Source organism: Apteryx mantelli, chromosome 5, assembly GCF_036417845.1.
Source record: "Apteryx mantelli isolate bAptMan1 chromosome 5, bAptMan1.hap1, whole genome shotgun sequence".
NCBI lineage: Eukaryota > Metazoa > Chordata > Aves > Apterygiformes > Apterygidae > Apteryx > Apteryx mantelli.
In genome coordinates, this window is record NC_089982.1 from 40,064,072 (window position 1) to 40,087,970 (window position 23,899).

Below are 23,899 nucleotides of genomic sequence, written 5' to 3' on the forward strand. Positions count from 1 at the left end.
GTTCTTGCTATGAATACAAAACCTTTGTTCTGTTGTTACCACACCAGATCTGGTGAAGAGTATGAAACTGGGGAAGGGAAGACAAAAGCAAAGGAACAACAAGGCTAATCAAAGCTGAGCAGGGCATCCCAGTGGGGACAAGGGTAATAATGATACCAGAGCTTTACAATTTAGTTTTTGATTAGTAGCATTTACCTTTGGAATGGTAATACATCCATAGTATCGGTGTTTTGCCCATCACTAATATGTATTTACATCAGCTGAAGTAAACTGTTATGGTAAACTCAAATCAATTTGTGGATAAACTGGAATCTGATAGTGATATTAACGGAAGTTTGTTAGAGCTTTCTCAGTATGGGTTGCTTTACAAACATGACGAGGTATATTTTTTCAAGGAAGAACTGTTCATGAAAAAATTCTCAGTACTTTATTTAAACAAGCTTTTATTTGTTCTCCATGCTAAGTGTGATATATTCAAATTCAGAAGCAGAAATAGATTATCTGCCCCTTTGGAATGATAGTGTGCATTAAACTTCCTTGTATCTTTTTATTCAACTATCAAAAGAAAGAATTGTACTCATGGCCTCCATGACTCCAGTCTGCCCCTGTCGTTTGAGCATTTGGCTTGCTTTCCCTCTTAGCCATTAGCAGTTTTATTCTACTGAATTTTTTTAACATCAATTTTTTTTCTTTCTGGTTGTTAGATTTCCAAAACAATAAAGGCCACTAGCTGTACTACAGTTACTGAAAAACTGTATTAATGGATTAAGTTAATGTGCTTATTTTCTTTAATTAAGTAGTACACATATTCTTATATCTTTGACAGGAAGTTTCTGAGTACATTTTCCAAATTGTGTATTTACAGTATTATTTTAATTTCATACACTTACACACATATCACAAAGTACTGAAAAGAATTTTGTTGACGTAATAAATAGTTCTGCTCAGTTATACTGTCATGCTAAGTTATTGTGTGCACAAGAACAACTATACATGCCTTCCAAAACTGTACTTAGAGATGCCAATATGACGTAGATAACTAACAGCAGTACATTAATTCAATGCATGCCATCCATAAAACAGGAATCCCACCAAAAGTCTTTGCTTCAACAAATACCTACTTTATCTTTGGAGCAAAAGGGGAATTCCTAGTAAATGGAGAAGGATTACAGTAAAGATGAGCAGAAGATCCTTGATATCTTCAAAGGCTGAATGGATGTCATCTTATGTGTATTACATTCCAAACTTTTTGTCAAACTTTTTTGGCTTTACTTTTCATCATAGAAATCAAGACAAGTAATGTTTTAATAATAATGATTACTTACAGGATTCCAGCATTTCCAACAAAATGGGAAGAGCTCCCATCTGGTATAAAACCAACAGGTAAACCTCCTTTTTACAAATGTAGAGAGGAAAAAGAAGGGTACAATGTGGAAGGATAGAGTGAAGCTCCATTCCTCCAGTTCTTTGGAAGAATTTTGCAAATTCTTTCTCTCATTTCAGAGTCAGATGGTTCCTATGTAATTTGAAGTATCAGAAATGCCTTAATATCCTGTAATGAATTGAGTGGAAGTTTTGGGCACTCTGGATTTTGCAGGATCAAGATATTTGGTTGTTTCTTTTTTAGCAATTTACATTTGTTATGACTTTCTTTCTGGCTGATACCTGAAGAATCAGATAGAACAAAGATGAGCAGAGGGCACTTAAACATATCAATAATAAACAGTAACATTAAAGAAATAACTGCCCTTTGAAGTCAGAACATACCTCTTTGCCAGTCTATTAATCATGGTATGGTTTTATCATTTCACAATGTTCAAAGGCACTAGAAGCCTTCACTTACCAAGCTCTTTATTCTTCGCATTACTGGTTAGCAGCTGTTTAAGATGAAAGTTATATCTACTCTGTAGCCGTTCTGTGGCAACATTATGGCCACTAACTCCAAAGCTTCACTTCCTTTTCCTACTTTCTTCTAGTATGAAAAAAATCTTTATTTCCCATGTTCCTATAACATCTAGATACACTGACACTCAGTTAGCAAAGTAAAATTCTTGTTTTACTTGCCTACAACCCCCAAAGCACTTGTCTTGCCAAGATAACAAAAGAAAGAAAGGGGTTTTACAGTATGATATGAAGAGAAATTGAAAGGACAGTATGGAGAGGAGATCAAAATAACACTTCAATAAAATTGAAAATTCAGTAGAGCTTTTGCTTTCTTTGTTTAAACAGTGAGCACTGAAACAAATGCCTCTTCATCATTGTAATGTTCCTGATAATATAATGATCCATTAAGTCCTAATTTTAGACCTACATAAAAATTAATTTGTGAATTATTTCATTTTTGTATTTATTTCTTTCAACAGGGAACAGTGAAAAAAGTGAAAGGAATTCAGTATATAAATATGCTAGATTTTCTTGCTGAGTTTACTCTTATTAAGATGTCTCTTTAAATGATTAATATTACTTTTTCTTGTAGTTGGTTACACAACTGATGACTTACGCTTTATCTGGCAATCTGGAGATCCTGTGCAGTTAGAGAAAATTGCTCTGCCTCAGTTTGACATTAAAAAAGAGGATATTGAATATGGTAACTGTACCAAATATTATAAAGGCACAGGTAGGTAATATGAGCAATGTCTTTGTTAAAAACTTAAAGCTTCCTTCAATTACGGTTTATGGTTAATGATTAATGCTCCAGTTCATGGCTTATATTTCATGAGAGGAAATAAATTATTTTTAACTAACCAGTAGTTCATATCACTAATAACATAGTAACAATCACATCTAATAACCACAAACTAATTCAAACATGGAAACATCTAGGTTAAAGATTAGAATAAATGTTTTTCTTAATTTTTGCTTATGTGTCTGCTGATCCTCTGTCATCATTTTGTTCCTGTTGGCCTAATATATTTTTAGGCTTGTAAATGTCTAACTTTTCTGATAGGCTATTTGTGTAGAATTATGTCAGTTACAACAAAGTAGGATAATTTTGATTTTCTGGTTCAACTTTTATTCCAGAAGTGGATAATGTTGGAGTGTAACTTCAAATGCTTCTTCCTGCAGGTTCTTCCTTTCTCTAAGTGCTCTTGAAAGTATGCCATTACAGAAAGCTGTTTACAGTCCTTGGCTCTGTATTTATTCAATCTCATGATTATTTCCTGAGTGTAGGCACTAATTTATACAATGGTTTCTGTACTCTGGCTTCTAATGTTTTATCTTTTTGATTGATTCCTGCCTATAATTATATTTAAACTGCTCACATACTGTGGAAACCACAAGCTTTTCCTTAACAACAGAACTTAACAGGGTGTATTTTAGTCAGTGCTTTTGCATAATATGCATAAATCTCCCATTAAAAGCTCAAGGAGGACAGCTGAGGGGCTGAAGCTTCTGAAGATCTTTTGCAAGTTTCTTAGTGACTGTTCAGCTGAAGTCTAGGGTCTGTTACTTGCAGTTGTTCTTGAGCTAGATCCCCAGTTTTAAGAGATCTTATGTAACCTTAATAGATCTCAGAGTTAAAGAATTTAACTTGAAAAAGGCGATGGAAACTGAAACGTGGTTAATTTTTTAACTACAAAAGGCCTGAGTTCTTAGCCTATTATCTAAGTAATTCAATATCTCAGGTGATTTACCATTTGTAAGTAATACAAAATTACCTCTTCTCAGGAAAATTATTATGTTGGTGAAAGCACAATGAACAACTGGCGGTGATTGCATTCAAATCTAAATCTGGATAAGACAGAAATTTATTTAGCAGTGAGAATATTATTTTATTCTTAATTAAGCAATGAACTTACTGACAAAAAAATAACAATTAGGCTATAAAGTAGTGAATAATTAAATGGATTGAGTGTGCAATTCCCAAATAAAATTCATACAAAATGGGGAAATTGGAGCTAATACAGGGAGATTTATATTTTATTTGAGGGAAAAAGAGTATACTTATGACAGATTGCTAGCTTGTACTTGCAATTTTGTTATTAGAGTTAGCGTGATCATTTTGCATTTTTCTCTAAATCTAAAGTTAAAAATCTAAAAAATCTTAAAGATATTTTTAAGTATCTTTAGGGCTTCAAAGAAAAATCTAAAAAATAATCATTGTGTGCTCTACCATTAAACTCAAAAGAAAAAATAGTAGCATTCTTTCAAGTTTCACCACCTTGTGACCACAAATTAAAATTATTTACTGTGCAAAAGTGCTCAGCAAAATGGTCGCTTTTTTTTTTTGTGTGTGATTTGATCATTAAAGAAAGAACCTTAGAGAACCATTTACATTGGGTGGAATGACAACATGGAGTTCTTAAAAGTTCTCATAATTCCTTTTTTGCTAATTGTTTTTTCTTAAAAATGAACATCATGCATGTTACTCTTATCATCAAGATTAGGAATTAATGTGAATGGAATGTTTCAGTACTGTGAAGTATTTTTATAGGCTGTTTTCAGGAATCAGGAGCTGTTTATTTAATTCTTATTTTGAAGGAGTTTCAGGAAGCAGATTTTGCACATGTAATTAAAACTAGTTCAGTTAAGAATTGTGTAGGGTAATCAAGAGGCAGTGTTGCATGTACACACAAGTTTTCAAAATTATGGCTTATGCGGGAGATTCTTGCCAGTTGCAAACGACTGGATCTTTTCCATCCATTTATGTCAACTGGTGCTTAAACATACCTATTTAAATTGAAAGAAGGTCAGCAAATTTGAGGTGACTTTTTTGTGGCAATCAATTGAATGTTTAAATTTGCAAATTGCCTACTTTTTGTTTGTCAAAATATATGACAGATCCAAATAGGTCCTCAGCAGCTGAATTGGTAAGGGCAACAGATATTATTCTCTGCCTGATAAAAGATGATTTCCTGATTCTTTTGTTCTATCCAGCAAAACCTCCAGTACCTGCAGTTTTATTTTGTATTCAACTCATCTGAACAGATGGATTCTGAAATGTTTGTGTGATTTAGCTCCTTGTTTTAAAAACTTTGAGCCAATGTGCCTTGTTTTCAAAGTTTAGAGTGTTTGTTGCTTTTGAAAAAAAGTTGGTACCAATTTTAGAAGTTACCTGTATCAACTTTCAGCACTGGGAGATCTCTGCTTAGAGTGACATTCAGATCAACTCTTTCCATTCTAATCTTTCTAACTCACTATTTTTTTAATTTTTTTTTTCACAAATGAATGCTAAATGTATTTTCAGATGAGCTTAAGCTAGGGTGATTGCCTGACCCCTTTGGCTGTATCTGCACTGTGTCTTGAAGCCAGCATCAAGACCAGTCTCACTTTCTGTTTAACTGCCTGTTACCACTCCCCTGTGAAAAATGGAGGGTGCCTTTTGGAGCACACAGAGTCCCACATGCCTGAACACACTTGGAGGTTATATAGATCTGTGTTTTGAATGCTTTCTCCAAATTGAAATTGTTGCCTTTTTAAAGAAAATCAAATCACTGAGCCTTTGCTATTAAGCCTAAGTGGAAACAAGCCTAAAAGACAATAATCTGAAGAGGTTGACCTGTAAAGCACATTAAACATTAATACATTTATTTCTTTAAAGGTTATTATACTTGTGTAGAAGTAATCTTCACTTTAAGAAGACAAGTTGGATTTTACATGATGGGTGTTTATGCTCCTACACTGCTAATTGTTGTTCTATCCTGGCTGTCATTTTGGATCAATCCTGATGCAAGTGCTGCAAGAGTCCCACTGGGTAACCTGCATTTACACATACTGTCACAATCCACTTAATGCCGTTGAGCCATTTGCAGTTGCTTTGACAACGTGACACTAAACACTGAAAGCAACTTCACTTCCATTACCCACTTTTCATTTTCACTGAAACCTCCTCATTTCTAGTCCTGTAAAATCCACCTCCACATTGAAACTTTGCTTGGTATTGGTTCCAGTGCTTATGTGATGGGCACACTGTCTCTGTTCTTCTCTGTCTAGACAAATCTGATCATATCCATTTACAGTTGATGCTGCAGACACTGCGGCAATATGCAGTTTATAGGAATTTGAACCTTTGGAAAAGTAGTAAGAAAGCAGGATGATGATTAAGGCTCTGAATTGCTACCTCCTGTAGCAGTTTGTCTGAAGATTAATAAAAACAGATTAATGTTTGGAAGAGAATTAGCATCCTTTCTACCTGATTGGTTTTATTCTCATTAGGGACTTGGCCCATGAGAGTACTTCAGCCTTGTGCTTTCATGCCACTCAGCAAACACAGTAGGCAGACCCTTCATTTGTTATCATATAGTGGGACATCAAGTTAATCAAAACAATATCATCTTGACTAATTGGACTGTAGATGATACTCCAGCTCTGGGGTGGCTAAACCTGCAGACCCCAAGAGCTCAATCAAATGTGGAGCCAGGCTCTTGCATCCTGAAATTTCTCCTATGTGGAATCCAGTCCCCATGCCGCCATGACCAGTGCTCTCCTTCCTCATGCTGTGGCCTCCCCGTGCTCCCTTTTTCCGCTGCACTCCCACCTCCACACGTTCTTATCCCCTATTTTCCAAGCCTGCTTTTCTCCATGTTCCCAGGAGGTAGACTGCACCTATTTTCAAGACCCTGAGGGTGCAGTTGCAGAATCCCTTCAGCCTCCTGCCTTCCTAGGAAATCTCTAACCCAAACTTAAATCCTGTGCAGCCTCATGTGCCTGAACGTGTGTCAACATGCACTAGAGACCCTCAGATTCAGGACCTGCCATATCACCTTACCAATCTCTGTCTCTGATCAGCAGAGTCATGCAGTAATGGGGAGTTGAAATCCCTGTGTTACAGCAAGCTGGAGTAGGAAGGGTGCCTGCCAACTTGCTCTAGGTGGAAAGGTGCCCACACACCCCAGGCCTGAGCTCCACTTCTCCCCTCTCAGGTCATCTAGCGTGCTTATTCCTCTTCCAGTGATATGACACGCAAAATAAACTAAGAGCAGCACAAAATCTGGAAAACCATGGCTGGAGTGCTACTTTTGGTTTCAGAGTCACAGCTGACTACCCTGCTCTAATTAAATGAAAATAAAACATGATTTCATTTTATTTACTCTATTAATATTTTTTTCCATGGGATTATTTTAGAATACAAATCACTATTATTTTTCTTGGCCCTTTAAAAATAGTTATTTGGGGAGGAATAACAATCTTTATTAATTTGATAGCAAGTAACAAATATTTCTTACCTTGGAAAGAAGTAAGGATGCATACATTCCATCATATGAAACAGAAGACATTTCAAGAAGGAAATAGTGTGGGGAAAATACAGTATGCCTTAAATTAAAAAGGTAGAAATAAGAACAGATATATTTTTCATTTAGTGAGCTCCAATATGATCAAATTCTGAGCTGTATTTCTACTTTTTTAGTTCTATAGTCCTGCACATCAAATAGGTGACCAGAAAGGTTTAGCTAATTATATGTTATGCTTGCAAGAGGCACAGTGCTGATTTATGTAACATTGATGTGTTTGTTTCTGTACATACCTGCTTATTTTTTTATTTGTTTAAATTTGTTATAAGTGTTTATTGTTTTCTCTTATGTATTAGCATTTCTGAATTAATGCATTTTCAGAGATATTAACCATTGGCCTGGTTATTTGACTTTTCCTGAATCCCCAGAGAAGCAACAAGCAGTAAATCTGACCATCGTTTAGTCATGAGTCAGCTTTCAGTAATGCGAGTTGGTAATACTGTGGTGGGGTAAGACTTTTCCTTTCCCCAGTTTGCAAGACAGCAACAAACTAACTCTTCTAGCTACATCCTTGAAGAAGGTTGATCTTGAAATCTAACAAGATTAATATTTCTGTGTCAAGTGAATGAAAGAAAGTGTTACTAATGGCCATTATACTTTTAACAGCTAGATACAGATCTCATCAGAGGAGAAACTACTTCTGATTTGCTTCTGAGTATCTTAATAGAGTTGTCCTTGGAATTAAGTATAGTGGACTACTGATCCCCAGGGCTAGGAATCACAGACGTTTCCATGTGATTTAGGAATACAAGATACTTTGCAAACCAGTAAGCAGAATATGTATTTGTATATTGATTAATGCTCTGAAAAAGGGATGTATGATTGTTTGAAGAAAAAAACTGTGTCCATCTAGGAGCTAAATTAATTGTGGGCCCTGTTTATACCTATAACATTTCATCCAATTAAATCATCTGGTGGTAGCAAAATCTACAAAGGAGTTTTATGTCGACAGTTGTGGCTAAGCGATATAAAGGCTAATATCACTGAATGGTTCTTTGTAATTAAATGCTGGTGTTGCAGCTTTTAGTGAGTCCTACAGAGGACTCTCCAGTTCTTTACGGGTGGAAAGTGTATCTGTGAAAAAAATTCCTTTCTTTCCTTCACTGCCATATGATCCCCAAGGGGAGTAAGATCTTCCCTCATGCTGTAGGAATCTGAGGGACTTCTGACTCCCATCTACCCACAGTTGACCAAAAGAATGGAGCATTGTTCCAGAGTGTAAGCAGCCACACACCATGCGCTACCTCCTATAAAAGCACACTTGGGATAGAATTGAGTAACTGAAAGCTTGGAGTGGTATAACCACATCCAAGGTTTCAGAAGCATGCCAGATTCTTTGTTGGATCTTAGTACGACTGAATGTTTGCAGATTGCCCATGTTTATTTAAGATAGTCTAAAGAAGTTAAGGCTGAAGAATGGCAGAGGCACATAAAATAGGAAAGTGATGAAAGATGATTTTTTTTTATGTGAGAAATCTTAAAAATATGTCCTGGAAAAAAAATCCTGTGTTCTAAATGAATGCTGACAACTCAGAGGAAGAGAAGAGACGTTGTTGCTTTTGTTGACATTTCAAAGAAGCCATTCAAAGTGAAGAAGGTATATGATAGGAGACAGAAGCTAATGATGAAATTATTTTAATGCCACTGTATTTGTTAATCATTCATACAAGTACAGGTGTAGTGAGGCGGTGAAGGGGAAAGAACCCCCCCATTTTACGACCTTGCAGTTGTGTCTATGTATTCACTATGTTCAAAGGACTACTAGATTTGAGGCCAGGTATGCACTCCATCACTCCTGCCCACCACTCTGTCTTAATTCTAGTCATTTCATTTTACAAAATTGTAACAAAAACAGGTCTCAAAGGAAAGTTATAAAGATAGTTGTAAAAGCTGTGGTATGAAGAAGGATTGGCAAGATTATGTCTTTTAGGTTACAAAGTTTAATGAGAGAAGAGAATGTATTAGAGAGACCAGTTTATAAGGAAGGCAAGACAGAGTGCTACCTTTTGCAATAACATTAGCGAGATGAAGACAGACGTTTTTAAACCAGTAATATAAAACAGGAAATACTATTTTATATGGCATATGATTAACCTGTAGAATTCATTGCCAGGAGATAGTGCTGCGGCCAGTAAGTTTGATGAATTCAAAAAAGGGTGATTTATTTATTTGGCTGCATGTGCTGAAGTGCTTTGCTGGATCAGCTCTTCATGATATTATCCACACGTAATGTTAGATAATATTTTAAAAATAATAGCTCTGCAACATCATTTTTTAGGCTGTGAACTGAACTTACTGATAGGGATTGAGAAGAAAATTCTATGAGCTGGTAATTTCATTATTAGGGTGTTAGCGGGGTCTTTCACATGTCACTGAAACAGGAATTGGATGTTGGTAGTAGGTCTCATCCAGTACTGCAGATCCTGTGAACTTAAACTGTTTATCTGGACAATGCTCTGAGTTGATACTTAGGAAACTTTTGCCTAGCCAGATTCATCAAAAGACTCTTCAGCATGGAGAGGGCAAAACTGGAATAAGAAATGGCCTTGAGGAGCAAGAATTAGAAAGGAAATATCAGCTGCAAGAGAAGTATAGAAAGGTGTTTCTAAATGTTTCAGGTAGAAAAATATTCTGTGTTGATGGAGCAGCTACGAAAAAAGTTTGTCAAAAAATTCTATGTGTACAAGGAGAATCAGTCTGGTAGTAGTTTGTAGGTGTCTGTATATGTGTGTGTGTATGACAGAGAGAGAGAGAATGGTTATACTTGAGGAGGTCACTGAAGGGAGACGCTGGATGTAGGTGCTGGGAATAGAAGTATAACATTAAACCAATTAAAATAAAGGGGGAGGTGGTATAGCTTTTGCCTTTGTGCAATTCTTTCAAACAACTAAACTCTGCCACTGAGAGGAACCCCACCACAAGGGGGAGAAAAAGCAGACATTTCCTGGCAAGGCCAACATTTCCTTAGCTTAGCAAATCTGGAGGAAGGAGCTCATGTCCCTTCCCTTTAGTGCTCCCTGAAAAGAAAAGAGGGATTTAAAAAAAAATTTTTTTTGGTAAGTTATCTTGGAGTTTATTCATTCTCCTCACTCGTATTTGAGCCCTGTGCTTTGGGCTGGGTTAGATAGGTGCCTAAAACAACAGCAGCTTACAACTCTGGTGCTAGGGTCTCTGAGGCTGCAGCAGCAAATGGTTGCTTAATGGAATATTTCTATCTCACTTTATTGTTTCCTTGAAAACCTAGAAGATTTTCTTTAGTTTCTCTGACTCTGAGAGTGAATTTTTCACCCTAGAAATCCAGACAAATGGAAACTAACAGCAGGTCACCGTGACCTCAGATGCCGCACTGAACAAATTGGTGAAAGCTTGACTGTAATCCTTTCAGCCAGTAGAATTTATAAGTTAGTTTTCTAGAATTAAATCCAAGATTGTAAGCCCTAGTATTTTAAGCTTTATGTAGTGGTTATACAACACCAGGCAAAGAAGTAATACAAGTGTTAACACAATAAACACTTCTAAAATTAGTAGAAAAAATATTACAATATTCAAGATGTTCAGCCTGTCCATATTATTGGCTAATTTGGTTATTCAAGGTTAGGGTAGAGGTTGCCTTTCAAAAGTCTACAATAGATGGGCATGGTACATGCTACAGTACATTTTTATAGAATGAACAGAAAGCTGGACATAGAGATGTTCTTTAGATGCTTTAAAGTAGTACAGACTTATTTGTACTTGTTATTACATTTCATAATAATCCGTAGTCAGGGTTCAGCCCAAGGAGGCTGGTGTTGGTCAGTGAAAATAAAGAAAAAAGGGGACTGTTCTATGCTCACATTCTATCCTTATGTATATGTTTATGCTTGAATGCTTCAAATATAACAGATATAAAATAAGCCAGAGCAGACACTGAGGTTTGTTTGTTCAGTATTTGCCAGGTGATTCTAGTCTGACATAGCACAACTGGCCATACCATTTACTATCCCAATGGAAAACCAAATCCAGCTTTGCAATGGTATGTTGATATTACACATTTCTAGATAAAGTACTGTAAGATTTTGTATTTTAAAATTATATGAATGTAATCATTTTATTATACCTCCTCTTTAGTGTTTTAGCAGCTAAGAAGTGGCCAGTTTTAGATTAATATCAAATAAAGTATCATATCAATCCTATTAAAATCCAAACGGGGAGAGTAGCAAAAGAATACTGTAATATTTTTAATCAACTAGAATTTAATATTTTTGTGGGCCAAAACAGATACTTTCAGTTTTATTAACATTTTCATAGATCTGAAGAAAATTGCCTATGAATTACAATTTTTTTCATGCTTTGGGTAACACATGACCAATATAAGAAGCACAGTTAAGGCTAACTGAATATCTGCTTTTTCGCCAACATTTTCTATAGAGGTCAATTATATTTCGTCAGGCTGCCCACATATAACTAATGGATATTTTTATCATTATTATTCACAAAATCAAAATTGGAAATTCTTAACTAGGAGGTTGAAATAAGTTTCCCCCATATGACAATCGTTTCTAAAGTCAGCTTTTTCCAAACGTAGCTGTTCATGCTACTGTTCTCTTTTCATATGTACCTGAGAGAAATCTTTCTTTGAGACTATACTTGCATTTTGTCTCTTGTGATGTAAACCCTGTGTTAAAAGCTATGTTTGGGAGCCTTATAAGGAGCAGTGCTTGTTGAAACCTAGTTTGATGATGAGTGTGACCTTTCAGCAGCCTTTACAGATGTATTCTTTTTCATGATAAGGGTTTCCTCAAAAGCTCTTTATCTATAAAAATTCCTTTAGATATTGAAAGCTCAAATACTGAATGATCATAGACCTTCAGTCACTTCAGTGTTTTTCTCTTTACAGTGAACTGTGAACACAGCCTTTAATGTGCCAGGACAGTTTTGCTCTTTAGCAAAAACTTCTCTTTCACCTAAGGTTTACATATTACATGGATGGACTGGTCATTTAAAGAATTGCTCCTGCTGCAGCACAATTCAGATTTCTGGGACAACTGTAGCTCCTCAAGTCTAATTTAAGGGACTTAGAGGCTTTTGATTTAAGTAGCATATATTTCTCTTCCACCTTCTCAGAATTAGGTGCGCATTGTAAGATAAGTCTTTGGAAAGTCCATTTCCCAATTGTATGATGTGTGATGGGGCAGGAAAACCACAGCAATCAGTTTAGCTTTTCTTATCTGTTTCTCCATTTATAATATAAAGGTACTCATTATTAATAATTCATCATTAACTGTAATATCCTTCATAAATGTTCAGTTTAACTTGTTCATTAACAGATGGCATGTGCACTTTGCATACCTGTTGCAAAATATACCTACCACATTGTGAAGTCCCATTCACTGTTAAAAAATATCATCATTCAGTATCGTCTGTTCCACAGGAAGAGCACAGAAAGTACCAATGAGGGTAGGATTTCTTTAACTAAAATGCTGTTTTTCTGTTTGTAGGTATTTTCTCAGTGCTCAGCTTGGCATCTGAATGTACTACTCTTGCTGCTGAACTTCCCAAAGTGTCTTACGTGAAGGCTTTAGATGTCTGGCTGATTGTTTGCCTTCTCTTTGGGTTTGCATCACTGGTTGAATATGCAGTCGTTCAGGTAATGCTAAACAATCCAAAGAGAATTGAAGCTGAAAAAGCAAAGATTGCCAAGGCAGAACAAGCAGAAGGGAAAGGTGGAAATGCTGCCAAAAAGAACACTGTGAATGGTACAGGGACTCCTGTCCACATCAGCACTTTACAGGTAAGAGCTGTGAAGTTAGGTTAGCAAAATCAGCATTATCCTCTATTAACATCATTCCAGAAATTTACTGTTGTTTGGATAGTGTTTAATCTTAGAAGTGGCCAAGACACTAGGAACATGCTGGTAATTAATGGCTAGCAGTCTGAGCAATTGGTCCCTAGTGATTTGGGGTCAGATGCTACTAAATGAAAAATTTGTCTTTTAATATCCTAGTATCATGGTTGTTGCTGAGCTTCAGGTAAATCAAGTAGCAAGTAGTTTTACACTTGCTAATTTTTTACATCTAATAAATATCATCTGTCAAAGTGTAAGTATTCAGAGGAAAGGACATCCAGTCAGTATTTGTTGAGAACATACTCAAATAACACTTGTGTCATTGCTTGCTTTGGAATGGCCACAGCTGCACTGCATTATATATGAAGAATTTCTAAACCCGGGGTCCAGAAGTCTTGGCATTTGCAAATATAAGACAGATCTGTTTGCCTGTTATGGCTGGTGATTGCTTGTGTCCAGTCACCTGTTCTGAAATACAGCCTACTTGAGAACAGGTGTTCTGCCTTGATAATTTCTGGGAAGATAACCAGGCTGAGGTGGAAAGAGGACCCAGACTGCTGAATCATATGGCAATCAGGATGCAGAGTGACAGTGTTATTAGCACATTCTGGGGAGGTAGTGCGTTGAGGTCAAGGATAACGCTAGTGATAATTTAGCTGAGCTGAAAGTTTATGGAAACTCAAAAGAAACAGGAGGACAGTAGTTGGCTTCTCAGGTCACTTGGGAGTCAAGTAGAGGCCTAAAAAAAGGGTGTTTGATTTCCATAACTAAGAGAAGGAGGATTGCTTTGTGTTAAAGAAAAATTCTGAGGAACTTTCTATTCATCGTGTGATAACTTAATAAATCAGAGTTCAGTTCCAAAGGCGACAGTTTTAAAAGTTTGAGGTACATGAGAAGTAATTGACAATCTGAGGGCTAATGGAGCAGAGTGATTGACAAGCAGAGTGGCTGCCAGTATATGGTTCCTGAAGAGCCCCCTTTCGGTTAGAAGAGCAAAATTTGGCTGAAGAAGATAAATGAGTCCAGATTAACAGCTAGGAAAGATGAACAGATTACGTATTTTTCAGTATATCACAGCAACATGAAAGGCAGCGAGAATCAAAAGCAGTTATAGATGGTATGGGAATAATTTATGTAAAAATTATCCTCAGGTGTATACACTAATATATTTCCTTTGACTGTCATGGAATTACTCACATACTTGCAATTTGGTCTATTCCGGAGTAGGCTAAATAGCTCAGAACCACATATTGGGCATTTATCTTAGAACTGAAACACTCAAGCTGAAAGCAGTTCATTTTATTTCAGGCCAAGGCTATAACAAACTTTTCCAAGTTGTATACTTGGAAAACTGAATCTATATATGGATATTTCAAATAAGCAGTAGATTTTTAGATTTGAGCATCTACAAGAACAGGTGCTCAGCAACTTTCAGAAGAATGACACATTTCAATAGCTAAACTTGACTTTAGGCCTTTATATGCATCTACAGACAGAATATATTCTATATATTTGAACACTATAAATATGCCTAGATAGAAACTCCCTCTCTGAACTAGCTACCACTCTGGAGTACTTTGAAAGCTCTTAACCCTGAAGAATCCTATACAAAACTCCTCAGTCAGAATATGTTTTAATCATTCAGTAGCTCCAACTCCTCATCCAGGAGGCCCACACCACAAAATTTGGATCACAGTCACACAGAACTAGTAATGGTGAATTAAAGCATGCATTTGTCATACGGCAAGAATGTAAGGGGAGGAAACATCAGAGAAAGAGGTAATGGAAAAAAATTGTATGTTGGAAGGCATAAAGAATATGGAAATAAAAAGAAGCCAGAGTGCTATTCCAGAACTTCAGGCAGTGTTGTTCATCGAGGTCACGTAGGATTGTGTGTGAGGAGAGGGCAAATATTATACTAAACATCAGGAAAGACGGTGGACTTAAGTGAACCTATGTATAACTTCAGAACAAAAAGAAGACAATTTGGAATTCCATCCCTGAAGTGAGTGTGCATCCCGTAGAAATGTTTGAGGGCTGTTATGGTACTGTTCTAATTCTTTTGTCTCAAGAGGAATACAGAAATCTGAATATACTAAGTCCTGAAACATGGGGGTTGATACTAAGGCAAAAGCAATGGAGGGCATAGCTGAATGTTGGGGTGGGAAGGTGACAAGCATGGGGATGATTAGAGTCAACTAGGATTACAAAGTGGTTTTTTGTGGGGCTCACAAGCATGTAGGAAGTCAGATTTCATTATTTCCAGTCCTCATGGAACAACTTGTTTTCATTTGCTCGGACCATTTATGAAAGAGAAAAATGATGTCTGGTCTGGAGACTTGGCATCTTTAATATTATTAAACAACAATTCCTAATAAAACCATACTTAAAAATACAATCAGCTATTGTCCCTTTTTACCACAAGAAATTGGATGAAGGGATAAACTTTTCAGTAAGTCCTAAAAACTAAAAGCTTGATGCCTTTTGTAATTGAAGGTGAGGAGAAGAGTTTCCTTGTAAAAGAACCTGCAAGCATCCAGCTGGAAATTCTCAAATGAAAGCACTTTTGGCACAGTGATCATGACTGATAGTCACCAATAGTGATAGTAAAGATGGCAAGATATGTATATGTATGTATATGTGTGTATTGTAATGCTTACAGTTTGAGAATCAGTCAAAGTTTGAGAATCAGTCAAAGACAGAGAAAACCTTCCATGGATGCATGGAATGGGTGCATAGATGCATGGATGCAAATTCTGAGTATTGGCTGAGATCAAAGCTGTGTGTTGCCAGCATATATCAAACCCAAGAGTCCATGCTTTATGATGCTTCTTCCACCCCCCCCACCCCAAACTTGAAAGGTCAATGCCATTTTAAGTCCACAGGTTCATCAACATGTTAGTCTCATTAAAGTCAAATGATACGTCTGCCAGAATCACCAGGAATCTGTTGAAAGAAAATCACCCTGAATCTATAGAAAGAAGAGAAAATTCAAAATAAGCACTTCTGTTGTTTTTGCTAGAAGCTGTAATGACTATGCATTTACAGACAAGAAGCCATTAAAAAGAACTGTTTGGCTCCTTTAGCTCATAGTGACTGCAAGTAGCTGCTGTTCTAAGCAGAGAAGAAAATTATGCACCCTGGTGGTAACCATTGGCACTGTTTTTTATTGGGAATCCTCAGTAGGAGTTTGAGTGCGTCTCCTAGCAGTGTAACATCATGCAGGGAGAAAAACAAGCTAAAAGGGAAATGTTTTGGAGATGAATCAGTTTGTCTTTGCTGTCAGCGGTGGCAGGATTACAAGGAGAGATTGCACTCTTAACTATAACACCCCTCAATTTGAAAAGTCACATTTTCATCAAGCCCATTTATAGGAACTGTCCCACACAGATAAGGTGCTGATGACTGAACTAACATTTGCTAAAAGAATGGCTCTGGCGGATGATGAATAGTTCTATACAAGTGATGATAATAACCGTAAATGCAGTTATTTTTTAAGAGAAATTGGGCTTGCCTCATCTTGTCAGAGCTGCTTCCAAGCTCTGAAACCTAATATGTGTTATGTTCATCTCTATTGATTTATAATATACCTGACCACTGGTGCTGAACTGTGGTGACCTGATCTTCCTGTATTGTATTTTCCCCTCAAGTGATACCAGTTTTCATTTTGTCTTGTACACAAAAACACAGACTAAAGTATATTTTAATAGTTGCTGACAGGAGTTCAGGTACAGGGTAGGTACTTTCTGCTCTAGTGACTCACATATCCATCCTTAAATACCTTCAGAACGTGACTGTAAAAAAGCCGTGAGCAACCTGTGCTAGTTGACCCTGCTTTGAGCAGGGGAATTGGACTAAATGATCTCCAGAGGTCCCTTCCAACCTGAACTATTCTATAATTCTATGGTATTTTGTGTCTATATATTATTTGTGGGGTACTTTACAGTTGAGAATGCCGCAAAGGTGTTGAGAATTTGCAAGGGATATAATATTTGGAATGTGATACCAAATTCCTGCTGAACTGCACCAGAAAATATCGTCAGTCTGAGTAGTCACTAATGCTGTACAATCATCACTTTGTTGATTAGCCTTACGTCTATCATTATGGTAAGAGCAAAGTTCAGTAAATCAGTATTTCTGCAGGAAAAGTGCGAGAAAGATTAATGAACAGATTCTATTAGAACTACTTCTTCATATTATATGGAAGACTCTTACAGAACTGGGATAACTGGTGGTAGATTTGCACTGCAAAACAGGTTGGATGCTCCAGAAGAGATAATTTTATGGTGGAGAAGACTTGCTGTGCGGGGCAGAGAATGCTGCATTACAGTAAAGAGGGGCTTTAGCCTGAGGGACTCATGCTGAGGCTGAGAGGCTGTTATAACATGGTTGTGCTATAACATGGTTGAAACTTTGCTAGAAATTATAGACAATACATTTCTGATCTCAAAAATTCCTGCATCCAGAAGAATGGTATTTTATATTACATTTCATCCTGTCAGATAAAGAGGAATTTATCGCAGGATGAACAGTTGAAAGGGATCTGTATTCTATCTGCACAAAACAAATGTTGTCAAGTTGCAGTATTATGGTGCTTTGAAAGGACGTATTTTGAAAATCTGAAAACTATTTTGACTCATCTGGGAGGAAGAATTTAAACAAAAAATTTAGGAATGATTCTGGTGAGCTGTTTAAGAATGTTCAAAAAAGCTTCAGGCCAGAATGGAAGCTATACTCATTAAAAAAAAAAATACAAAGACTGAAAACCAACTCAGCTTTGAGCATTTGCTTTTTCTTTTTACTGGCAAAAGGAGAAGTTGGTAGCAATTAATATAAATTGAAATCTAGAAAATGTAGGAAATAGGTGTGGAGAACAAAAGGACATGAAGGAATCTATGGTTAACATATATGTGGGCATTAAGAAGTTATTTTAGTATAGCAAGAATACATAATCAATAACAAGGATGTTGGTCCAATACTAGATAGAGCTGTTGTAAGTGTCAGGAATTAACAGTAAAAGCAAAAGTGCTGGACAAGTATTCTGGTCTGTGGGAAAAAGCCAGATATATTCAGATCAGATAATGATGAAATAGTTTTCATCGACAGTAGCTAATGAGGTTGTTAAACAGTAGCTATTAAAGTTAGATGTTTTAAAAACAGGATGTCAGTTTAACTTGAGTCTAAGATTTTTTAAAGAGTTGGTCTATGAATGCTGTGGAACATTAATGTTGATTTTTTAAATAAATGCTTTAAAACTGGGAGAATTCCAAAAGACTGCAAGGAGCTAACTTTGTGCTAGTACTTTTAAAGGCTAAATGGGATAACATGAATAATTATAAGCCTGACATCAGTCTGGGGAAAATATTTAATAGCTAACATGGGGCTGAATAGTAATTATTATTTATAATTATTAATTAGTATTAATATTATTCATAATTCAACCCATGTTAGCTAATAAATTTAAATGGGTCAGTGAAATTAAATCTGCTCTGCATGTTTATTGATTTAATCAAATTGAATATAATTTTTATAAAGATTATCAATCAGGTTGACAACGGCAATGGTGTTGAGGTAAGACATTCTGAAGAACATTTGACTTGGCTTCATATACCAGACTGATTAGGTCATCAAAATTATGCAAAATCAAGGTTAGATTTGTTATAGTCTGTAAGTACCAGCAGTTAATCAAGCTAAGTATAGCCATGAAAGATGAAGCCAGATAAATTCAGGTTAGAAATAAGGTACACATGTTTGTGGTGAACAAGGTCATGGAGAAAATTCTCCATCTGGGTATTTTTAAAGGAAAATCTAATATAAGCAATTTGGACAGCAATGGTGGCAGTTATGAGGACCGCCAAAAGCAGCAGAGGCAGCGATAGGAAGTTCTGCCACAGTGCCAGTTCAAGTGCACCTATAGTACTTCTTTCTTCTCTTTCCTCACTCTCCTAACACATTCCCTGATTCTATAGACGAAGGCTTTCATGCATGCCCTTTCTCATATACCTGTGCTCCTTTCTACCCTGCCATGTACTCCCTGCCTCAAGATTCCAATTCAGAAATAAAGCCAGTCTGATTTTTTTCATATTTCAGTGAAACACTAAAGCCAGGAGCACCAGTTCCTGTGCTTAGTCGCAAGCTGCCCACTTTGCCTGGGTGTTTGCAGCATTTAAGTGATCTGGGAGCAAGGGCCCATTCTGCCTCTGCAGAGTGATGTCCTAATTGCCTCTGCACAGGCCATGGCCAGGGTTTGGGAAGCCAGTTCCAAACTGAGCCGGGTATGGCCTTGATGTGGTGCACAGCATGCCTGTGGTATGTGCACCACAGCTCTGGAGCACAAGGTCCATGGAAAGGGCAGGTGCTGAGTTTGGGTTGGCAATGAAAATCTGACAGCCTCAATTATGTAAAAGGTAAGAATGGATGATCACAATGGACCTTCTTGCTTCTTGGAGTCATTTTCAGGTATTTTTGAACTTTTAATCAAAAAGCAGGTATCCTATCTGACATATAAAGCCTAGGCAAGGTGGCCCAGTCCTGGAAGAAAGTGGAACTAGATCTGTGTTTTGGGACAAGCCCCGAGAGCCATATTGCCTTTCTGTGCTCTTCTCAGCCTCCCCCATCACCATCCTCCATACTGGTGGGAACAGGAGCAGCTGCCTGGCTCCCTGTGACAGGTTGTATCTAGGACAAGGGGAGGCGGTTCGCTATTCGAACAACATTCACTTCCCAAACAGCTGCTCCCCATCCCCTCCAGGGAAAAAGCAATAGATCCGATGGAAGCATTTGGCCCATGGGTCACTGTTGGATGATGCTGAGGCAGGATAAAGCAAATGATATGAAGTATTTTCGATGGCCAAGTTGTATGTCACAATAAAGTAGAAGTGATATGAGAGGTGTGAAAAGCCTTTAACAATGCTTTACTCTCTTTACAAGTCATCAGCGTATTGCTCTAAAATCAAGTCCTGTGATATCATTTAATTTTCCACAGAATTGTCCTTGTAGCTGTTGATAGGTGTCAGGAATATTGTTATGTTTCTAGCACAAACCAAGCTTACCAGGATTAGTAAAAAGCAGATAAACCACATTTAATTTACATTTTTTCGCTTTGTTTCTTTGCTATTTCTTATAATAGGCCTATTAAATCTTACTAGTTTTGAGGTGGAAAAAATTAGGAATTTGATAAATAAGTAATGAAGAGTAATATTCTTGTGACTCTTTACTTAACTTGCACCAAAGTCCTGCACGTTACCCTTCTGTTACACAAGGCTATGCTTCACATCTTAATTACACAGGGCTAAGGTTGGAAGGAACCTCTCAGATCACTAAGTCTAATCCCCAGCAACCACATCATATAGTATCACATAATCATGTTCATAAATGCCTCAGCCACCACTTTAATTAGACAGTTTGTCCCTGCTACTCCTATTGAACGCTGTTCCCGGATGTCATCTCTCTGATAGTTGGGAAACAACTGCAGAAACTTTATGTATGTAGTTTTGCCTTACAGTCATGGAACACCTTTTTTTTTCTTATTTAACCTATAATCTTGGCATTGTTGAGTATCTTGCACCTCAGTTCTAGTGTAAATTTACTGTTTTCCTGAGAAATTGAAGTCTGACAAACCTGAGGAGCTGTAATCACTCTTGGCTGAGGGAATATAGCCATGCTTCTCTTTCATATTACAGCAGAATCACCATTATCGGTAATGGAAGTAAAAGCCCCAGTCATAATTTTGATTTCTACCACAGTTCTTTTTGTCCAGGATATCTTGTTAATTGTCAGAGAAAAGCTAAAAATATGCTCCAGAATATTTTTGATACATCCATAAGTCTGGTACTATATTTCACCATAATTATTTTAATTAGTTACAATATGTGATGATGCAAATATCGTGAACCATCAACCTAGAACTGCAGAAAAACAGAGCTGGAGAGCTGTGAAAGTAAAATGCCTGAAGGCATTGTGGTTGAGAGGCTATTGGGAACAAAGAACAGGGGAACTTTTGGAAGAACCAAGTTTCAGTGGATTGGTGACTCCAGGAAGCCCTGGGCTAAACTTAATGGTATTTGTCAGCATGTATATGCAGATTTGTTAACCAGCATTTTTTCAACTAACTTTCAGGTTATACTGGTGAACAAATGGCATTGTTAAAAATGCAATTATGTTTCATAACCTGTTTTCTCTTTCTTTTTCTGTTTTCTCTCTCTTTTTTTTTCTTCTTTTTTTTCCCTGTCCTTCTATGTAGTCCAAATGAAATGAAACATTGGGAGAGATTTACCAAAGTCACAAAGCACAGTTACTATTACTGGTGCCTTGTAAGTAATCTCCAAATCCCTTCAAGCTCCCTAAACAATGTGGAGTCATCCTCTTAGAGATTTGTTGCACCTGAAATAAAAACTTTCTAAAACCCAAAGAAGGGAATGTAGGAACATTTTTTTTCAAAACACTTCAGTCTGAAGTATACCAAATATCTTTTTTCTTTTAAATGTTCATTGTGTGTGCCAGCAAGACAGTCTGGTCTGAAAAAGGAAGTAATTCACCTGGGGTTATTCCTTAACTCCGAGAGCACTGGAGAAAGTTTGACCGAGCTGTAAGAAAGACAGATGTTCAGTTGCTCAGTTTATATTTCCCAGTTATATAATTCTCCAGAGTACCAGTGGGAGGCTCTGAGAATGGTGTAGCATCTTTGTTAGCTCTCTTTAGAGAGGCATCAAGGACTGTAGATACAAAGAAGGTGCCTTCTCGCCATGCAAGGTGATAATTTAAGATGGGATTTATGATCTTGAGCTGGCTAATACATAGAACTAATATGTAGTTCCAACTTCATTTGTTGGACCAAACACTGAATTTTTGGGTTAATTCTGACTGGAGCTTCCAGGCCTCAGAAAAATGTAAGTATTGAATAGTATCTGTCTTGCAGTATTCATCAACATAGAAAACATTTTTGGAAATAGATTCTGCAAATATATTTTCTCCCTCGTATTGTCTTAAAATGGAGGAGTCTAACTATAGCAGGTTGCACAGCATAAGGTACCCTGTGCATGAAAAACTACACAATTATGAATGTTTAGATTAGTTTATATGATTGACTGATCATCCTTAAGTACTTCATAATGCAACCATTCAGCAAATTAAGCTGAGGTAGTGAATCCCTATCAGCAAGTAATTTCCTATATGTTTGTTCATGGTGTTCTCTAGCAGCTGCATTGTTTGTGGATGGAATATGGTGAGTAGATCATGATTCCCCTCACTCTTTATTTCATAGGTTGGTGAGACCAGATGCAAAAAAGTTTGCACTTCGAAATCTGATCTGAGATCCAATGATTTCAGCATTGTTGGAAGCTTGCCAAGAGATTTTGAATTATCAAATTATGACTGTTATGGGAAGCCCATTGAAGTCAACAATGGGCTCGGGAAATCTCAAGCCAAGAACAACAAGAAGCCTCCTCCTCCCAAGCCTGTCATTCCATCAGCAGCAAAGCGAATTGATCTTTATGCAAGAGCACTGTTTCCTTTTTGCTTCTTGTTCTTCAATGTCATATACTGGTCCATATATTTATGATAAATCCTTCTTTTTTCATATGTGTAAAATATATCCCATCTCATTACCCCCTCTCAGTCATGAAGGCCACTGTGTGAAATTATTTGCATTTGCAAAGCAATATGTTGCATTTTGATGCCATGTGATGGTACTGAAAATATGGCATCTGAAATTTGAATGAAAGCATGACAATGCAATGTCTGTGCTCCAACCAGTGTTGTATATAAATGTACAGCATACATCCTGCTTTAGGAATATATGAAGGATAACATACTACATTATGAAGCTGAATAACTCTCTTCAGTTATTAGTAACCTACAGAGATTTAAAGTGTTTCTGACAATGAAACTGATGTGCACGTTGAGTATTATTAAAATCAGTATCTAGTATATGTAGTATTTAACAGCGTTTCTGATAACTTTCAGAGAAAAAACATACTGTTCCTATATAATTTTAGATGGCACTGTTGAAGAGAAAAAAAAAGTTGTAATTCATATGATTTAGACTTTGTAAGTGAGGACAGTATTGAATAAGCTGATCTTGTCTATGTGGAAAAATAAAGATCAGAGAATTACTAATTTTGTAAAATCAGCTTATTTAGAAATGTTCAATCATATCCATCCAGCAAGCACACTTCAGAAGTGTGTGAGAATATGCTGATAATAAAATATTGGGCCAAATTTTTATTTGCTGTTTCCTTAGGCACAAGCTAGACATAACATGTCAAAAACAAACAGGCCACTTTATAGACTAAAGAAAAATTTTTGGAGAAACATCACAAGACACAGTTAAGGGTCAGGATATATTATATATTTTTACATGACTCTGTCCTCTGGCTTATCTTCTTTAGCATCTTGCAAGCCTGCAGTATATAAGTCACAATTTCTTTCCTGTTGAATTTGGTATGTCTTACTCGTTTTGTTTATCCTCTTGAAGCTTAAAAGTCCTCAGTTTAAAGAAACCAGTTGTTCCCATGGTTAAAGCACATCTTTATCACCAGTTATACTTTTCTGTTTGCCTATTGTAGCACAGATGACCAAGCTCACACCACTAGTAGAAGGGAAGAACTGTTGAAGGGTCTGAGGGGCTGAGGCTCTTAAATATGTAAAGAATCCTTGTCCATATACCAGAGAGGTGTTAATAATAGCTCCCCTCACCAACTCAATTATTTGGTTGCCACTTTTTGGAAAATAAGGTCCTAAGCATTAAGCAGTTCTGAGAGACTGCTATCTGTTTTCCAGAGGAAATCACATGCCATTAGGACCATAGAAATTCCCTAGTGTGTGTAGGACAGGAATCAGTACT

The 23,899-nt window shown here is 36.8% G+C and overlaps 1 protein-coding gene across 1 annotated transcript in view; it reads left to right on the top strand.

Annotated features, from left to right (window-relative positions):
• The window catches only part of GLRB (glycine receptor beta), a 49,428-nt gene extending 26,475 nt beyond the window's left edge, over window positions 1–22,953 (top strand). The window contains exons 6-9 of the mRNA XM_013951590.2: window positions 2,477–2,617; window positions 5,543–5,695; window positions 12,710–13,002; window positions 22,319–22,953. Coding sequence (XP_013807044.1) covers window positions 2,477–2,617; window positions 5,543–5,695; window positions 12,710–13,002; window positions 22,319–22,615 — 884 coding nt within the window. The 3' untranslated portion in view covers window positions 22,616–22,953. The remainder of the gene's footprint in view (window positions 1–2,476; window positions 2,618–5,542; window positions 5,696–12,709; window positions 13,003–22,318) is intronic.
• Window positions 22,954–23,899: the final 946 nt, after the last annotated feature.